This window comes from Bos taurus, chromosome 9 (assembly GCF_002263795.3).
Source record: "Bos taurus isolate L1 Dominette 01449 registration number 42190680 breed Hereford chromosome 9, ARS-UCD2.0, whole genome shotgun sequence".
NCBI classification, from domain to species: domain Eukaryota; kingdom Metazoa; phylum Chordata; class Mammalia; order Artiodactyla; family Bovidae; genus Bos; species Bos taurus.
In genome coordinates this window covers 17369293-17388965 of record NC_037336.1, presented here as the reverse complement: position 1 = coordinate 17388965, position 19673 = coordinate 17369293, and the positions used below count along the sequence as shown (strand labels likewise).

The 19673-nt window shown below is 39.7% G+C and overlaps 1 protein-coding gene across 3 annotated transcripts in view; it reads right to left on the bottom strand.

Moving 5' to 3' along the window:
• The window catches only part of MEI4 (meiotic double-stranded break formation protein 4), a 258866-nt gene that overhangs the window by 207538 nt on the left and 31655 nt on the right, over positions 1-19673 (bottom strand). For 2 of the 3 annotated variants that reach the window (XM_059890067.1, XM_015472775.3), the window contains exons 1-2: positions 8635-8903; positions 5391-5635 (exon numbers count right to left, since the gene is read on the bottom strand). In XM_059890067.1, the coding sequence (XP_059746050.1) occupies positions 5391-5622 (232 nt within the window). In that variant the 5' untranslated portion in view covers positions 5623-5635; positions 8635-8903. Of the gene's footprint in view, positions 1-5390; positions 5636-8634; positions 8904-19673 lie in introns of those variants that run through there. The other variant, XM_024996921.2, reaches the window with a different exon arrangement.

Genomic DNA, 19673 nt, shown 5'->3' with positions numbered 1-19673 from the left:
TATCTAGTCTCTATGCTCTGGGTCTCCCTCACCTACCTACCCAAGTCCCAACTAAATCCTTACAACATCATAAGGCTATCATTTAACAGGAAGCTGTTGTATAGAACACAGTTTTTGCCTCTCTCTCATTTTCTCTCCTATAAATCAAGATTCTTGGGGAAAAAAAGCAGCTCTCTAACTTGCTTGTTATCTCCCCCACTTCTCCACTCTTTAAGTTAGGATGAGCTCAGTTACAAGGAAGAGAATCCTAGTATAATAATGGCCTAAACCATCAGTTGCTCAGTAATGTCCAACTGTTTGCAACCCTATGGACTGAAGCCCTCCAGGTTGCTCTATCCATGGAAGTGACCACTGTTTACCTTTGAAAAATTCCTAATAACTTCACCCTAGAGTTGCTTTGGTTGCTCAGCAATGACAAGAAGGACCAAGGCTCTTCTTATCCTCCTGCTTCATCACCCTTACCATGCTGACATAATTTTTTCAGTATTGCCTCATGGCTATAATGTGGGTGCCACAGTTCGACCTATCTCATCTTCATGTGGCAGCACCCACACGGGCAGCAAGCAGTTGAGATAAAAACATTTTAAAGTTTATATCATTCATGGACTTCAATCTCTTTATACAAAGTGACAAATATTTATCAAAAGCTCCAAAGATTCTCTTTTAGTTTCCATCAGCCCCTGTCCAACCTCAGGACCATACTGGCAAAACAAGTCTAAGCCTTTCACAGATGAACGCACTAGGCATGGGTGCGTGTCTGCCAAATCAAAACTGTAGTATTTTAGAAAGGAAGAAGGAACCAGGCTACTGTGTAGGCAACCAAACTGTCTGGCACACATCACCTAGAAGGCTTTGAGAAATGTGACACTGGATATCCATATTTCTTTGGTCCATCCCCCCTCTCTCCCTATCCCCTACCCTTCTACCATCATGGCATCTGGTCCCATGCCATGGGACTTTATTTTGGGGGGGCTTTATTTTTGGGAGCTCCAAAATCATTGCAGATGGTGATTGCAGCTATGAAATTAAAAGACGTTTATTTGCTCCTTGGAAGAAAAGCTATGACCAACCTAGACAGCATATTAAAAAGCAGAGACATTACTTTGCCAACAAAGGTCCGTCTAGTCAAGGCTATGGTTTTTCCAGTGGTCATGTATGGATGTGAGAGTTGGACTATAAAGAAAGCTGACTGCCGAAGAATTGATGCTTTTGAACTGTGGTGTTGGAGAAGACTCTTGAGAGTCCCTTGGACTGCAAGGAGATCCAACCAGTCCATCCTAAAGGAAATCAGTCCTGAATATTCACTGGAAGGACTGATGCTGAAGCTGAAGCTCCAATACTTTGGATACCTGATGCGAACAACTGACTCACTAGAAAAGACCCTGATCCTGGGAGGGATTGGGGGCAGGAGGAGAAGGGGACAACAGAGGATGAGATGGTTGGATGGCATCACCAACTCGATGGACGTGAGTTTGAATAAACTCCAGAAGTTAGTGATGGACAGGGAGGCCTGGCGTGCTGCAGTCCACGGGGTTGCAAAGAGTCAGACACGACTGAGCGACTGAACTGAACCGAACTGATTCCCCCTCCCTCCCTATCTCCCTACCCTTCTTTCCTCCTTCCATCCTTCTGTTCTTCCTTCCTTTAAGAACCTGTAGAAAAATAAATCTGAATAATGAAATAGACAAGTTCTTTAGATGCTGTATAAACCATATCATGCTCCTGATTTGTTTACCATGCCATTTCATCTCTGCCTTATTCAATTCTGGTTTTCTCGGTTGTTTCAGTGGATAGCTAATGCTGTAAATTAAGTTCCCCAGTCTCTTGGTCAGGAAGCACTCCATTCACCATTTATTGAGGGTCTGTGGTCCCTGAACACTGGCGAAAAGTTGCATGTATAAAGAAGCCCTAAAAACTCCAGACAGAAATATTTAACAACATAAATCACCTATATAATAGTGTGATTTTCAGGGCTGCCATTTTCTTAGAGCAAGGTATGTCAGTCTTTTCAATCATACATCTTTAAACACCAACTACGTTCCTCCTTTATCTTCCTATCACTCTAATAACACCCCTTGTAGTTTTTTTCCTTTTTCCCCTTAATAGTAAATATTTATCTGAATCTATCCATTTATTCCTCACTTTTCAAGTTTAAGCTAACAGATGGAGAGACAGATTACTCCCAAACACCTGCACTGAAATGCTTTACCTGCAACTCCTGATGTGAGCAAAAGAGATTTTAACTACATGATATTTGAAAACTTCTCTCGCAGGCACTGTAAGGAAAAGAGTCCAGACTAAAAACAAGTTATCACTGAGGTCCACTCACGTCCCAGACAAATCACACACACACACCACTGTCTTGGTGTTGTAAACATACCCTCAGTGGTAAACACCAGCTGGGCACTGTGGATGTTATAATATTCACAGTTCGGTATTAGTGGGAACTGCTACATATGTGCCATTACACCCATCACATGACTGTACAAAAAAGGTAAGATATATTGACTGTCTGTTATTCATAGATATTCTCAGAGACCACTGCATAAAAACCAGAGGGACTAAAATGTGGCTGTAAATCTTGTAACAGTATTTTTGCTCAGACAATAATGAGACTTTAGTTACATACAGATATTCAGTTCAGTTAAGTTGCTCAGTCATGTCTGACTCTTTGCAACCCCATGAACCGCAGCACGCCAGGCCTCCCTGTCCATCACCAACTCCCAGAGTCTATCCAAACCCATGTCCGTTGAGTCCGTGATGCCGTCCAACCATCTCATCCTGTCGTCCCCTTCTCCTCCTGCCCTCAGTCTTTCCCAGCATCAGGGTCTTTTCAAATGAGTCAGCTCTTCACATCAGGTGGCCAAAGTATTGGAGTTTCAGCTTCAACATCAGTCCTTCCAATGAACACCCAGGACTGATCTCCTTTAGGATGGACTGGTTGGATCTCCTTGCAGTCCAAGGGACTCTCAAGAGTCTTCTCCAACACCAGAGTTCAAAAGCATCAATTCTTCGGATATTAGTTGAGAGTTTTCCTGAAGTTAGCTGGTGCTCTGTTACCCACAGCAGGCACAGGTTCACTACACCTACACATCCTCCCATGGCAGCCATATTCTTTCCACGGCTCCTTTTCTCTATCCATTCTGGAATGTTGGAACCTGCAGCCTCCCCATCAAAGCTCCACCCACCCTATACCTTATCCACAGTGACAAGGTCACTATCACTTAGATACCAATGGATCCCTGCTGTCAGTCTACATTTCCAGGCTGCTTATCCCCTCTGAGTTTTAGGACCCTACTTCTTCCTTCTAGGTATATCTGCCTGGACTCAACCTTTTATCATATACCCTGATTTCTGTGGTCACTGTCTGGATTTAAAGCACTGCAGTCCATTCTAAAGGAGATCAGCCCTGGGTATTCTTTGGAAGAAATGATTCTAAAGCTGAAACTCCAGTACTTTGGCTACCTCATGCGAAGAGGTGACTCACTGAAAAAGACTCTGATGCTGGGAGGGATTGGGGGCAGGAGGAGAAGGGGATGATAAGAGGATGAGATGGCTGGATGGCATCACCAACTAGATGGACGTGAGTTTGAGTGAACTCTGGGAGTTGGTGATGGACAGGGAGGCCTGGCGTGCTGCGATTCATGGGTTCGCAAAGTCAGACAGGACTGAGCGACTGAACTGAACTGAATCAACTTAATGAATTAGAGACCTCAACTGCCCTCCACACTGCCCTCCACACTCCAGCTGCCTTAACCCACTTTAAACTCATTCACAGAAGTCTCAAGTGCTTATTCTGGAAACATTCGTTTTAGTTCTAATAATCACAGATCTAGCCCGACTCCTTACTCTTCATGTGGCCTTAGGTAAACCCTTTCAGAACCTGCCTCCTTGCTTCCCATCACGGCCCGCATCAAAGCATCCTCTATGCTCCACTTTATTTGACGAACATGGATGAAGCACCTGCTGAGTCAGGCTTCGGGGTGGGTACTGAGCAGAGGGTGCTGAGCAAATCGGAGACCCTCTACTCAGCAAAGCTGGACTCAAGTCAAGGAGCTAAGGCAGGGACCACCTAAGCAAATAAGTATATAACCAACAAGGGGGTGTTTGGGTTAAAAAATAACTGCGGGGGGATGCATGTAAAGTGTTCACTGAGCAAGTATGGCTTAGAAAAAAGACCTCTACGAAGGGGAGAGGCAATCATATGTCAAACACCTGATCACAGCAGAGATTCACTGAAAGAAGAGCCCATAGCGGTCAGCGGGAAGCCCAAGGTGCCGAGAGCACACGCGCTATGCAGGGAAGCAGAGGTGACATCATGGCGACATCACCACCAGTGGGAATCTGGTGCGAGGCACAATGGGGAGTCAGGAAAAGGTTTTTGGCAAAGGAGTAAGATGATCTGATTTACATTTTCAACAAATCACCAAAATTAAGTTTTACTATCACAATATGAGGGTCATCCCTCTGAGTCAAGAAGGTGAAGGGATCCTGAGGAAGGAGCTGCCCATGTGCTCTGGTGTGTCCCAGGGGGTGCCCATTTTCCCTGCCATTCTCAGGTCATTCTTATAGCCCCCCTTTCACTCTCTCATGGGGTCTTAAGGGAACCACCCTGGCCAACTCACTGCAGGGATATTCTTAAGGCTGACACCCAGAGTCTTTCCAAACCTGCTCCCCATCAGATCTTCACCTCACAGTGTCCTGGGCTCTGGAATACAAAACTGGCCTGCTGGACGGGACATAGATTATCCCTGCTGCCCTGGCTCTTGTTCCTACTTCTGACCACAGGCTCTGATCACCTCACTATCAGACAGACCCTTGAGGGCCCAGATCCAAGGAGCCTCTCCAAGAACCAGAAAAATGAATGGCTTCCTTTTCTGCACTTTCTCTATGGTAACATTCATCACAATTAGGTTCGTTATCTTAGGTCTGCTTTCTCTGCTAGAATGGTTGGTACTTCATGGTAAAGGCAGTAGCTTTCCTGTGTATTTCTGGGTCCTCGCCACCCACTGCACAGCTTGTCCAGAGCTGGGACTTGATACAGGACTGCTGGACAAATTATGCAATGTAAAAGCAACATATAATACAGAGTAAGATATAACAATGAACGAGATTTTAAAATTAATTTCTCCGGGAGGCTTAAAGCAGTATTGCCTTCATCTCTAGACAATTTTTAGTCTCTAACTTCAGCCTCATCCATTAGAAAGTGACAACAAGCTATTTTTTTTTTTTACTTTTAATAAATGACTAGAAGCAAACAATCTTTATAGTGCAAGAAGAAGTCTAATTTTAGGAAACCGAACAACTTGAGTGTTTTGGTAATGAGTTTCTAAGTAACTGTGAAGCTGACATAAAACAGATTGACACATCCCCAAGTTACATCCACTCACCACTCTTAAATGATCCTGAAAAAATCCTGCTCAGGAGAAGTTTCTGACGTAATTGTAGAACTTCAGCTTCCAAGGCTTCGACTTTTGATCTCCACCTTGATTCCTGCCCGGACACCATCCTAGCAAGATGCTCTGTATATTCTCTGCTGCTTTTGTCTGCTGGTTTGGAGCGGATAATTGCCAAGGCCAGGGCCAGCTTTGAAGTTCTCAGATACCATGCTTGATTATCCATCTTGTTTTTTGTCCTTGTCATGTAATTAAAAAAAATAAAAAAGTTACAGAAATGCCTTTTAACTTTTATAGTACATTTCATTTGCTCAAAATTGATTGCATGGAATAACACTAATTAATAAGTTTACATTGGAAGCCATCTAACAGAACAATTTCTCAAGAAGTGAAGGCAGTGTAAAAAAAAATAAACAGAAGAAAAATGCAAACACATGCACATTAAGTGTATTAAGATTCAAAGCAGTAGATCCAGATAACCTGACAAATCCTTGGACTGCAGAAAAACAAAGATTAATTCATTTAGTGGTTTCTAACCAGAGACACACATAGGAATCTCTGGGGGAGCTTTACACACACACACACACACACACACATAAATGCCTGGTCCCATCCCTCCAAAATTCTGATTCAGCAAATCTTGGATAGGACTGAGGCTTTTATATATTATAAAGAGTTCGCTGAGTAATCAGAACCACTAACTTAAATCGTTCATTTAAATTTACACACTTCTCTCCTCTAAGCCATCCTAAGTCCTGAAGTCCATGCTTCCCAAGCCTGCATTCCTTTACCTCCCGTTTGTGTCTCTAACCAGGCCCCTCCAATCCATATTAAGAACAGTCTTGCAAATATTTGCACCATTTAAGCTGTGACTCTGACTTGAATCCGCCCCTCCAAAGATTCCCAACTGCCACCGTGAGCTCACTTTTCCAAACCAGCACTGGACCACAGTCTGACCATCAAGAGGACAACACGACACTGCATTCAGCGGCTCAGTGCCATCACCCTTCTGAAGTACAGACGCCTGTGGACCTCCAGCACGACTGACTTTCAGGGCTTTAAACATAAAATGTGTGACATTAATATATTTAATCAGTGGTTGAAAAGGACAATGGTCCAGAAAATTCAGGACTTTAACTGCCACATCTACCTACTAACACAATGCCGAATTCCACATCTCAGACTTGGTTCCCATCAGTTTCTCAAGGCTATTCCTCCACTACAGTTGGATCTCAATCATACAAATAGATGTACACAGTCCCAGGCCACTCACATTCACATCTCTGCTCCTGGATTTTCCCAAATTATGATGCTCCAACTCTTAGAGCTGCCAAGGCCCTGTGTACACCTTTCAAAGAACGGTGTATATACCCTCATATCCAGTCTTACCACTGCCCTCCTCTACAATGATTACCCATCTGATATCCTACAAATTTTTACTGACAAAATACAATCTAACAGGTAACATAATGATGTTTTATTATAATCAGAGATGAACACAAGAATGTGTGTATATATATATATATGTATATATAAAATATAATGTATATTATAGGAATATTTATAGTATCTAAAATTGGGCAATCAAATAGTTAAGTAAATAATGGTATATTGTACGAATAATTACATATCCACTCAGTACTGGAAGAAATATTTTTATTATTAGCAAATGGTGTTAACAATGTACTGAGCGGAAAAAACAGTGAGTTCATGAAATTATACGTATAATAGGTTGCTCTTAATTATGTGTAAAATTGGGAATACAAAAATTAAACAGGACTCCTCTCTACTGGAGAATTATTACTGATTTTTCCATATTTCTCTAAATTTTCCTGATTTTCTACACTGAATACATATCAAATTTTAATCAGAAAAACATTTCAAAGAGCAAAGTACAGCTGCCATTTTCCCAACCTTTCACAGCTGTGGAATGCACCATGGATTAGCTGCTGTTAAGACGGACAAACTAATGAGAGCTGTGGCCCCGCTGACTTTAACCCTGGCATCAACCATCTCACTCGGTGGCACGTCCTCCATCTGCTGTGCTGGCCATGGCGAGCAGGAGACACGCCTCTCAGCGCTTCTGAAAGGCGCCCTGGGCAGAGCGCACACAGGCGTGGATGCTGCTCCCTAAGGAAGGCTGACACTTACGGGCAACAGTACTGATCACAGGAATAATAATAATAAGTGACCTGTGTAAAGCGTTTCTGTTAGAAAAGAATCTGACATTCAACTATGAGTCATGGGAATCCGGATAATAAAAACACAGCAAACTCCTGTCATTTTGTGGAGATATTTAATTAATTGATTTAAGCAAGCTCAAGCTGATTACTTAGATGTTCTGATAATGTTAAATTATCTGATGAGATGTTAAGGGGCTTCTCTGGTGGCTCAGATGGTAAAGGATCTGCCTGTAATGCAAGAGACCCGGGTTCAATCCCTGGGTTGGGAAGATCCCCTGGAGAAGGGAATGGTTACCCACTCCAGTATTCTTGCCTGGAGAATTCCATGGACAGAGGAGCCTTGCCGGTTACAGTAATGGAGTCGCAAAGAGTCAGACACGACTGAACAGCTAACACTTTCACTTTCATGTGATGTTAACAGTCTTAAAACCATGCTGAGTATCAGTCACCAAAAAACGATCAAATTATAAAGTCGTCCTGGATCATATGTATACCACGGTCATTCTTCTAAACATTAATCAGAATGAAATGTACCACAAATAAGCAGAATACAGTTCCCAATAGGTATCTTTGGTACAGACTTCCATGGTAGGAATCACATTCAAAACGCACAGACTACAACCTATATCCAAAAAGAGAAGGCTTTTATTAATAAACCCCTTCCTATGTCTTTAATTTTTTATATGTGTATATTATAAACACATGCTTCTTTATTTTAGAATAGCATTCCTATCCTCAAAGTGCTATTTGCAAGGTGAAGGTAATTCTATTTCCCTTAAAATTTCATGGAGAAAAAGATAAGCTTCCTAGATATACCCTCTGTTTGTTTAACTGAGAAAAGAATTAGTAGTAACTTTCAGAAAGCCTTTTGTACATTCATTTTACATGCAAATAATTATAGTAAATAATTAAAATGAACATTTAATGTTTCCCAAGAAGGTATTTAATGTCACTGAATTCTTAATAGGTTAAAATACAAAATTTTAACAGTCTTTTTAGAATAGCACATTTGATCAAATTGGCTTTCTTTTCTTGCATTTGGAAACAGTCCTTACCATAGCAAAGTTCCTCACAGGGTTACAGACAAATCCTCTGACTTCTATTCTCTTTCAAGCACGCGTGCAGCAGCAGCTACTCAGTCAACAGTATTCTGGCAGCTTTTATCTACCCGGTATCTGCTGCCCCCATTTTCCCCTACTGAACTTCAATCTGTTATCAACTAACCAATTCTCCGTACTGTCTGAGCTGTTTTGAATTATAATCCTGAATTCTGAAGTTGCTTCACCTCCAAGATCACTGATGAAAATTCTATGAAGCCAAGAGCCCCAGGTCACTCATATATAAGAACAACTAGAGAACAATTCAGGAAAATATTTTCCTAATATGTACACAACATCTTCAAAATATTTATTCCCCTTTAGCTCAGCAATGCAAGTTCTAAAATTTTATCTTGAAGAAATGACCAGAACTACTGTACAACAAAACTTTATGCCCCTGGATGATCGTACAGGATTACTCATAACTACCAAAAGACAAAACAAAACTTGTCAGCAGCCTGAATATACACACAATAGAAACACACTAATGAAACTATCACATATTATAAAATTTAACTGAAAATGTTGAGAAAATTTAAAAGTATGGGAAACTATTCCCCACATGCTAACTACAAATGCAAATGTTACCTCCTATATGCAAAACCACAAGGGAATAATACCTCACACCTGTCAGAGTTCCTATCATCAAAAAGAGCCCAAACAACAAATGTTAGCTGATGGGTGGGAAAAAAAGGCAACCCTTGTACACTGTTGGTGGTACTGTAAATTTGTACAGCCACTGTAGAAGAGTATGAAAAAAAAAGCTAAAAACAGAACTACCATGTGACCCAGCAGTTCTACTCCCAGGTATATAGCCAAGAACATGACCAGTAATTTGAAAAGGCATCATTATTATAATACCCAAGATATATGCAAAGCATCCTACTTGTCCATCAAGAGATGGACGCATAAAGAAGATGTGGGGTGGGGGTGTGTGTGTATAGATAAATAACATGGACTATTACTCAGCCATAAAAAAGAAAGAAATTTGCCTTTTGCGGCAACATGGATGCACTTGGAGGGCACTGTGCGAAGTGAAGTGAGTCAAATAAAGACCACTGCTGCATGACATTACTCATATGCAGAATCTAGAAAATACAACAAAGCAGTGAATCTAACAGAAAGGATGCAAGCTCACAGGTAGAACAAACGAGCGTGGTACACACCACTGGGGAGGAGAGACAGTATAGGGGGAGGCACAAAATACTGGATATAAGATCGGCTCAGGATGTACTGTACAACACGGGGACTGTACTCAATGTTGTGTAGTAACTGTAAATGGAATGTAACCTTTAACAATTGTATAAAAATAAGTATAGTTTTTAAAAGTTAAAAAAAAGAGTAAATGCAATAAAATCAGGGAAAGAAGAACAAAATCACACACATTAAACATGCTCAAAAATGTATAACTCTCCAAGTGTTTTCAGAATTGAGGAAACACGGCCAAAAGATGAAAATTCTGCCACCTAGGTTTTCTAGTCTCCCCTCCTAACCAGCCTTGACCAAATTCTACTAATGAAATCAAGTCCCCCTGAAACCGAGTTCCCTTACTGAGTTTTTACTAATCTCTATCCAAATCTTTATTCCCTTTCTGGTGCACCCTGGCCTCAATCCTATACTAACTGAACAATAACTAACCAGAGTCAGAGAACAAATAGTGTTATTGTCAATAACATTCTTAATATATTCAAATTCCCTAGTAGGTATGATCATTAACGTACAAACTCAGGTTGTTTCTCCTAACAGGCCTCTAAGCCATGGACCACTTGGCCAGATAACCACAAACCAGAAACATCCTGACCTCTGAAACTATTATTAAGGATTAAGAAATGTCACAAATCATTTCTCCAAAGAAGACATACAGATAGATAATAAACACATGAAAAGATACTCAACATCACTCACTATCAGAGAAATGCAAATCAAAACCATAATGAGGTACCATCTCACAACAGTCAGAATGGCTGCTATCAAAAAGTCTACAAACAATAAATGCTGGAGAGGGTGTGGAGAAAAGGGAACCCTCTTACACTGTTGGTGGGAATGCAAACTGGTAGAGCCACCATGAAGAACAGTGTGGAGATTCCTTAAAAAACTGGAAATAGAACTGCCTTATGACCCAGCAATCCCATTGCTGGGCGTACACACTGAGGAAACCAGAACTGAAAGAGACATGTGTACCCCAATGTTTACTGAAGCACTGTTTACAATAGCCAGGACATGGAAGCAACCTAGATGTCCATCAGCAGACGAATAGATAAGGAAGTTGTGGTACATGCACACAACAGAATATTACTCAGCTATTAAAAAGAATGTGTTTGAATCAGTTCTCATGAGGTGGATGAAACTGGAGCCTATTATACAGAGTGAAGTAAGTCATAAAGAGAAATACCAATACAGTATATTATCACATATATACGGAATTTAGAAAGATGGTAATGATGATCCTATATGCAAGGCAGCAAAAGAGACACAGATGTAAAGAACAGACTTTTGGACTCTGTGGGAGAAGGCGAGGGTGGGATGACTTGAGAGAAGAGCACTGAAACATGTATATTACCATATGTGAAATAGATGACTGGTGCAAGTTTGATGCATGAAGCAGGGTACTCAAAGCCAGTTCTCTGGGGCAACACAGAAAGATGGAGTGGGGAGGGATGTAGGAGGGCGTTCAGGATGGGGCGTGCATGTGTGCCCGTGGCTGATCCATGTCAGTGTGTGGCAGGGGCCACCACAGTGTTGTGAAGTTACAGTCCTCCAATTAAAATAAATGAATTTTTAAAAATAAAATAAAATTAAAGAAAAACTAAAAAGGAAAGAAAAGAGATGTCATAAGATGATGATCAGTCCCAGCACCTTTGTTCTTCCCCTTTAAAAAGTCCCTAACTCAAAGACCAGGGCTTCCCTGGTAGCTCACCAGTAAAGAATCTGCCTGCCAATGCAGGAGATGTGGGTTGGGACAATCCCCTGGAGAAAGAAAAGGCAACCCATTCCAGTTTTCTGGCCTTGGAAGCCCCATGGACATAGGAGCCTGGTGGGCTACAGTCCATGGGGCCACAAAGAGTTGGATACAACTTAGCGACGAAACAACAACAACTCAAAGACCAAGCTAGAAGGGATCTGACGCTTGCCTCCCACTCCCTTGCCTGGCGCCCTGCAGTAAACGCTGTGCTTCCTTCACAACCTGGGGTCAGTAGACTGGGTTTGCTACACATCAGCTGAATGGACTCAAATTTTGTTTGGCAACATTTAGCCTGTGGACCTCAGATCCTTCCATGTCCACAAGCAGATGCATGTCCCCTCAGTAGATGTGTTTTGTGTTCCTTCGAATTCAAAACACACGGTGGATTTGGAAGCAGGGGGCAGGGTAAGCCTTCCAGTAAGACTAGGCAGCAGGATACTCGCCACTGTATTCCCAGTGCTACAATCTGTACCTGGCTCACAGTAGGCCCTCTACCGAGTACTTGATGGGGTGAACAAGTGACTGAATATACCAGTGCAGGTCAGACGGTCACAGAGAGCTACCTGGCCAGCAGCTCAGGAAGACTGTCAATTACATACTAGGGAGAACAGCACTGGACGGAGAACGGTTCAGGAGGGGAACTCAGTTAACCTGAAGGTCACACCTGTCTCTCTTCACTTTATGAGGCATCTTTCTCAACTGCACCCAATGAGTCTACTCCCTCTAAACTTATCTCACTCAACAGTATACCCTTAAGCTTTCACCAGTATAATTCTTGAGTGAAGAAAATACAAGATAAAACCTAGTTTATACACAGGATTAGGTCACAGGTATCTCATGTGAACCCTTCCCTTCCCAAAAACTGAAGAACATTGAATGAATGCTCCCCAAATGACTGAGCTGAATACAGTAAGCCAAGATCTGGATGCTGGAAGAAGATCCCAAGGACCAGAATGCAACATATATTTATCAACTATCAGTCTGGGGACAGCTGAGCTATGGCCATGCCAGAACAGTAAATCATTACAAGACTTTTTCAACAGGTTCAGCAAAGTTTGGACAATGTTTAACAGGCAATTTTTATATCAGATCCAGCTGGCAAATTCCCTAATTATTGTTATAGTTTCAGTACATACTGTACTGTGAAGTGTTCTACAGATTAACATCACATGAAATTTTACACAGAAGAATCAGGAGTTACTCAAGATCTCCAATCTCTTCACTTTAATTATTAATGGGGCCTTTGAAAGCCTTCTCAGCAGAGTCTGTGTAAAATAAGAGACTTGAAAAGATAATAGAATACTTATTTTTTTTTCTGTTTCATTCCCATTATAACAGGCCAACTATCTGTAATTTTCCTGCTGTTGAAGAAACATAGACTTAAATTGTCTACAAAGTTTATTACCATGGTTTTCTTTTCATGTAACCACCCAACTCTCAACTTTTGATTCCTCAATGCCTCTTTTTTGGCATAGGGAAGATTCCCTCTGAATTCTGGTAAGGACTATTGCATACAGGGAAAGTACAAAACACATTTTGTAAGTCAGCAAAAAGTACACTGATTCAGAAATGCAGAGCTATGTACATTGTGCACAGTCAGTAATCATCTTCCATTATGTGAATCCAGAGAAAGAAAGGGGACCTGATACCTACTATTAACACATATTTAGAAAATAAATTAGAAGAATTATAAGTTTTTCCTAGTTATACTATTTCAAACACTTTATAAAGACACAATCCTTATTACAAAACAATCATATTGTTCTGTTAGAAAATCTGATAATCTACATAATTCAAATTCACAAACTGCACAAATTTGGAATCTTTATCAGGCTGTATTCTGGAAATGGAAAAAAGTCACATGTCATAAAATGAGGAAGACTGTAGGATGGAGCCAGTAACCAAAGCAAACACCAGAAGAGAGAACTGAGAGAGATTCAGGCAGTGTTAGGAGAGTGGAGCTTCTGGGACCAGATGAACCAGGGCCTGAGCTTCAGGGAAAACAGAAGACTAAACTTGGGAGATGGTGGGCACGGAGTCCTCTGGAAAAGGCCCTAACCAGAGAAGCCCCCTTTTGTAAACGTTAGGAAACAAGATGTGTTTTCTAACTGCTATCATGTCCCACCATCTTAAACTTCACTACTGAGTGCACTTGAGATAAGAATTCAAGGAAGCAGGAGCAGTTGCACAGAAACATCTTCTTTAAGGATCATTTTCAACACTGAAGAAGTGCCCTAATTCTTCAGTCTCACTCACTCACAGAAGTCTCACCAAGGAGACCACTGCAGATTTCAGAGCACATCTGATAAGGCTTCATGGCCTCTCACAGGGCCTCATTCACAGTCTTTTCCTTACCAGGTAGAAAGTTCTTTTACTTTCTACTTAAATTTGCATTTAAAAGAGATTAGAGGTCTACTTTTTTACTAGCCTGGAACAGCCTATAAAAGAGGAGGACCATTTCACAGATATTAAGCATTTTGATTCTAGACATCCTCTAGCAGGTGATGTTCTTTGCGCTTTTATCCCCTTTAAATTCAGCCCCTCAAATGGATGTAACGTTGTTCTGCATTTTCCAAGACTCCTTTAAATGTGTTATCATTTTTTATAATTTTAAAAAAATAAAGAGTAAAAAAAAAAAAAAAGAACAAAGATGGGATTTTAATCTCAAAAAAAGAACAACAACAACAAAAAAAACCTCAGCACCTCAACTTGCTGCAGCAACAAACACAGAGTCAGTGTGGCCCGTGCCATAGGGCCCCTAACCAACTAAGGAATAAGAGAAGCAGCAGCAGGCCAGTCCAACGATCAGCATGCTACCCTCTAGGAGAACAAAAGACAGAAGACACATGCCTCTGGGCACCAGGTGAGGGATGCAGCAGGAACTGGTCCCAAGCTTTCCTTCCACCACTGTATCCAAGACTGCCTTTACCCAGGTAGCAGGAACCATTCCAGGTCAAAAGTGTCAGCAATCCTGTGACCTAACAATTATGTCGTCTGATCTTCCCAGGCAACTACACCAAACTTTCTAAACTCCCTGTTCGTTTTGCTCATCAGAACCTGCCTTCATTCTTAAAATTTAGACCTGACCAATCTGAGATCCACCAACCCAAAGTCGTGATAGCTAAGACTTGGCCTCAAGGTGACAACAAGACCAGGTCTGAACCTCAGTGCCCATGAGAAGTATAGGCAGAATGGCAGTGTATCTTTTTTATTTTTTTTAAGTAATATCATTTGTATTACGGATTTCAAGAATCTTTTTTATCATGCTATGCTGAAGCCAATAAAAGGTCTTCTATCGAAAGTAATACCAATCTACTTCTATCAATAGAAGCTAGACTTATTAATGGCTTCATCAGGGTTCAATTTTATTCTGGGGTAATCAAGTAAAGTCATTTGTTTAAAATGATAGGAAATTCTCAAAGGTAGCTCAAGCTATAAAATAAATTTAGATCTTTAACTCATGATTTCTGTATCTAAATCTATTTGTCCTTTCAATTACGGCAAGAAAACTGTAAGATTTGGGTTTTACTCCCTTAAGGAAGATCATTAATTTACACATATATTTGGCAACTTATCTCAAAGTAAAACTTCTACTTAGATGCTCCACCTAAGTTATTTAATTTGTATCTGAAGAGCTAAATTTAAAATATGAAGGTTAAAGCAACTTACTGTTTTCAAACAAATCTAGATTGAAAGTAATTGAAAATGCAAACAGTAAACAAAAGAAATCTGGAATGGGTAAGTTAATGCAGACAAACTTCATGACAAGAAAATATTACCAGAGAAGTAGAGGAATACTTCATAATGATTTTAAAAGGTCATTCATCATGAAGATTAACAATCCTAAATCTGTAGCAAACAAAAGCAGTAACCAAACTTCCAAATATATGAAGCAAAAATTGTAAGAAGGATAGGCAAATCCACAATCATTTGCAAAGATTTTAACACACTTATTTCAGTAACTGACATGATAACTAGACCTTGAATAAAACGATTATATAGAAGACTGAAAAACTACTACCAACCATCTTGAACTCACTGGCATTTATAGAACATCATGACTTATAAATGCAGATGTATGCATATTCTTTTCAAGTTCTCATGGGACATTCGACAAGACAAATCATATGCTGAGATAAAATAATTCTCATTAGATTTTGTAACTATAAGAAAAATAATTAGAAATGTTCTAGAAAATCACCTTTGTTGGATAAATAATATATTTCTAAATAAAATAGGGGTCAAAGAAAAATCATAAATGTAATTAGACTACTTTGAAATCATATTTCAAACTGAATGATAATGAAACACAACATATTAAAGTTTGAAGAAGGAAGCTAAAATAGCTTGTAAAGGAAATTCTATTTTAAATACTTATTTTTATAAAAGAAAAAGAGTTTAAATTCAGTGACCAATTTTCCCACCTTAGAAAATTAGAAAAATAATAGCAAGTTAAAACCAGAGGAAGTAGAAGGAAGGACATCATAAATATATAATCAGAATGCAGTTAAACAGAAAACAAACAATTAAAAATTTAAGAAGCAAAATTTAGTCTTAAATATTAATAAAATTGATAATAGTCCAGAAAGAATTATCAAGAAAAGAGAAATAACACCAGTCATACTATGATCAGGAATAACAGAAGTGACTTCACTACAGTGTATCCTTCAGCTAATAAGAAATAAGGCAAAATTATGAATGATTTATTTTAATATTTGAGAACTTATGATGATATAAATATATTTCTTGAAAAAATATACTGACCAACATTGACAAAAGACAAAGAACTCTGGCTAGCCCTACATCTCACACACGCACTCATACAAAATTTCATTCCCATATGGTTTCACCATATGACTTCCCTGGTGGCTCAGACAGTTAAGCGTCTGTCTACAATGTGGGAGACCCAGGTTCGATCCCTGGGTCGGGAAGATCCCCTGGAGAAGGAAATGGCAATCCACTCCAGTACTATTGCCTGGAAAATCCCATGGACAGAGGAGCTTGGTAGGCTACAGGCCATGGGGTCGCAAAGAGTCAGACATGACTGAGCGACTTTACTTAATTATGATTTCACTAGTAGATTCTATTTAGCAATGAAAGAAGAAATTGTACCAAGTTTCCTGTACAATTGTACCTGTACAAAGGCTTTCAAAAACTAATGGAGGGAGGGGAGGAGCCAAGATGGCGGAGGAGTAGGACGGGGAGAGCACTTTCTCCCCCACAAATTCATCAAAAGAGCATTTAAACGTCGAGTAAATTCCACAAAACAACTTCTGAATGCCGGCAGAGGACATCAGGCACCCAGAAAAGCAATCCAACTCTTCGAAAGGAGCGCGACTGAACAAAGAGAAGAAATACAGCTCCATCCACCAGAACACCGACACAAGCTTCCCTAACCAGGAAACCTTGACAAGCCACCTGTACAAACCCACACACAGCGAGGAAAAGGCACAATAAAGAGAACTCCACAAACTGCCAGAATACAGAAAGGACACCCCAAACTCAGCAATTTAAACAAGATGAAGAGACAGAGGAATAGCCAGCAGATAAAGGAACAGGATAAATGCCCACCAAACCAAACAAAAGAGGAAGAGATAGGGAATCTACCTGATAAAGAATTCCGAATAATGATAGTGAAATTGATCCAAAATCTTGAAATTAAAATGGAATCACAGATAAATAGTGTGGAGACAAGGATTGAGAAGATGCAAGAAAGGTTTAACAAGGACCTAGAAGAAATAAAAAAGAGTCAATATATAATGAATAATGCAATAAATGAAATTAAAAACACTCTGGAGGCAACAAATAGTAGAATAACAGAGGCAGAAGACAGGATTAGTGAATTAGAAGATAGAATGGTAGAAATAAATGAATCAGAGAGAATAAAAGAAAAACGAATTAAAAGAAATGAGGACAATCTCAGAGACCTCCAGGACAATATTAAACGCTACAACATTCGAATCATAGGGGTTCCAGAAGAAGAAGACAAAAAGAAAGACCATGAGAAAATACTTGAGGAGATAATAGTGGAAAACTTCCCTAAAATGGGGAAGGAAATAATCACCCAAGTCCAAGAAACCCAGAGAATCCCAAACAGGATAAACCCAAGGCGAAACACCCCAAGACACATATTAATCAAATTAACAAAGATCAAACACAAAGAACAAATATTAAAAGCAGCAAGGGAACAACAACAAATAACACACAAGGGAATTCCCATAAGGATAACAGCTGATCTTTCAATAGAAACTCTTCAAGCCAGGAGGGAATGGCAAGACATACTTAAAATGATGAAAGAAAATAACCTGCAGCCCAGATTATTGTACCCAGCAAGGATTTCATTCAAGTATGAAGGAGAAATCAAAAGCTTCTCAGACAAGCAAAAGCTGAGAGAATTCTGCACCACCAAACCAGCTCTCCAACAAATACTAAAGGATATTCTCTAGACAGGAAACACAAAAATGGTGTATAAATTCGAACCCAAAACAATAAAGTAAATGGAAACGGGATCATACTTATCAGTAATTACCTTAAACATAAATGGGTTGAATGCCCCAACCAAAAGACAAAGACTGGCTGAATGGATACAAAAACAAGACCCCTACATATGTTGTCTACAGGAGACCCACCTCAAAACAGGGGACACATACAGACTGAAAGTGAAGGGCTGGAAAAAGATTTTCCATGCAAATAGGGACCAAAAGAAAGCAGGAGTAGCAATACTCATATCAGATAAAATAGACTTTAAAACAAAGGCTGCGAAAAGAGACAAAGAAGGTCACTACATAATGATCAAAGGATCAATCCAAGAAGAAGATATAACAATTATAAATATATATGCATCCAACAAAGGAGCACCGCAGTATGTAAGACAAATGCTAACAAGTATGAAAGGAGAAATTAACAATAACACAATAATAGTGGGAGACTTTAATACCCCACTCACACCTATGGATAGATCAACTAAACAGAAAATTAACAAGGAAACACAAACTTTAAACGATACAATAGACCAGTTAGACCTAATTGATATCTATAGGACATTTCATCCCAAAACAATGAATTTCACCTTTTTCTCAAGCGCACATGGAACCTTCTCCAGGATAGATCACATCCTGGGCCATAAAGCTAGCCTTGGTAAATTCAAAAAAATAGAAATCATTCCAAGCATCTTTTCTGACCATAATGCAGTAAGATTAGATCTCAATTACAGGAGAAAAACTATTAAAAATTCCAACATATGGAGGCTGAACAACACGCTGCTGAATAACCAACAAATCACAGAAGAAATCAAAAAAGAAATCAAAATTTGCATAGAAACGAATGAAAATGAAAACACAACAACCCAAAACCTGTGGGACACGGTAAAAGCAGTCCTAAGGGGAAAGTTCATAGCAATACAGGCACACCTCAAGAAACAAGAAAAAAGTCAAATAAATAACCTAACTCTACACCTAAAGCAACTAGAAAAGGAAGAAATGAAGAACCCCAGGGTTAGTAGAAGGAAAGAAATCTTAAAAATTAGAGCAGAAATAAATGCAAAAGAAACAAAAGAGACCATAGCAAAAATCAACAAAGCCAAAAGCTGGTTCTTTGAAAGGATAAATAAAATTGACAAACCATTAGCCAGACTCATCAAGAAACAAAGGCAGAAAAATCAAATCAATAAAATTAGAAACGAAAATGGAGAGATCACAACAGACAACACAGAAATACAAAGGATCATAAGAGACTATTATCAACAATTATATGCCAATAAAATGGACAACGAGGAAGAAATGGACAAATTCTTAGAAAAGTACAACTTTCCAAAACTTGACCAGGAAGAAATAGAAAATCTTAACAGACCCATCACAAGCATGGAAATTGAAACTGTAATCAAAAATCTTCCAGCAAACAAAAGCCCAGGTCCAGACGGCTTCACAGCTGAATTCTACCAAAAATTTAGAGAAGAGCTAACACCTATCCTGCTCAAACTCTTCCAGAAAATTGCAGAGGAAGGTAAACTTCCAAACTCATTCTATGAGGCCACCAT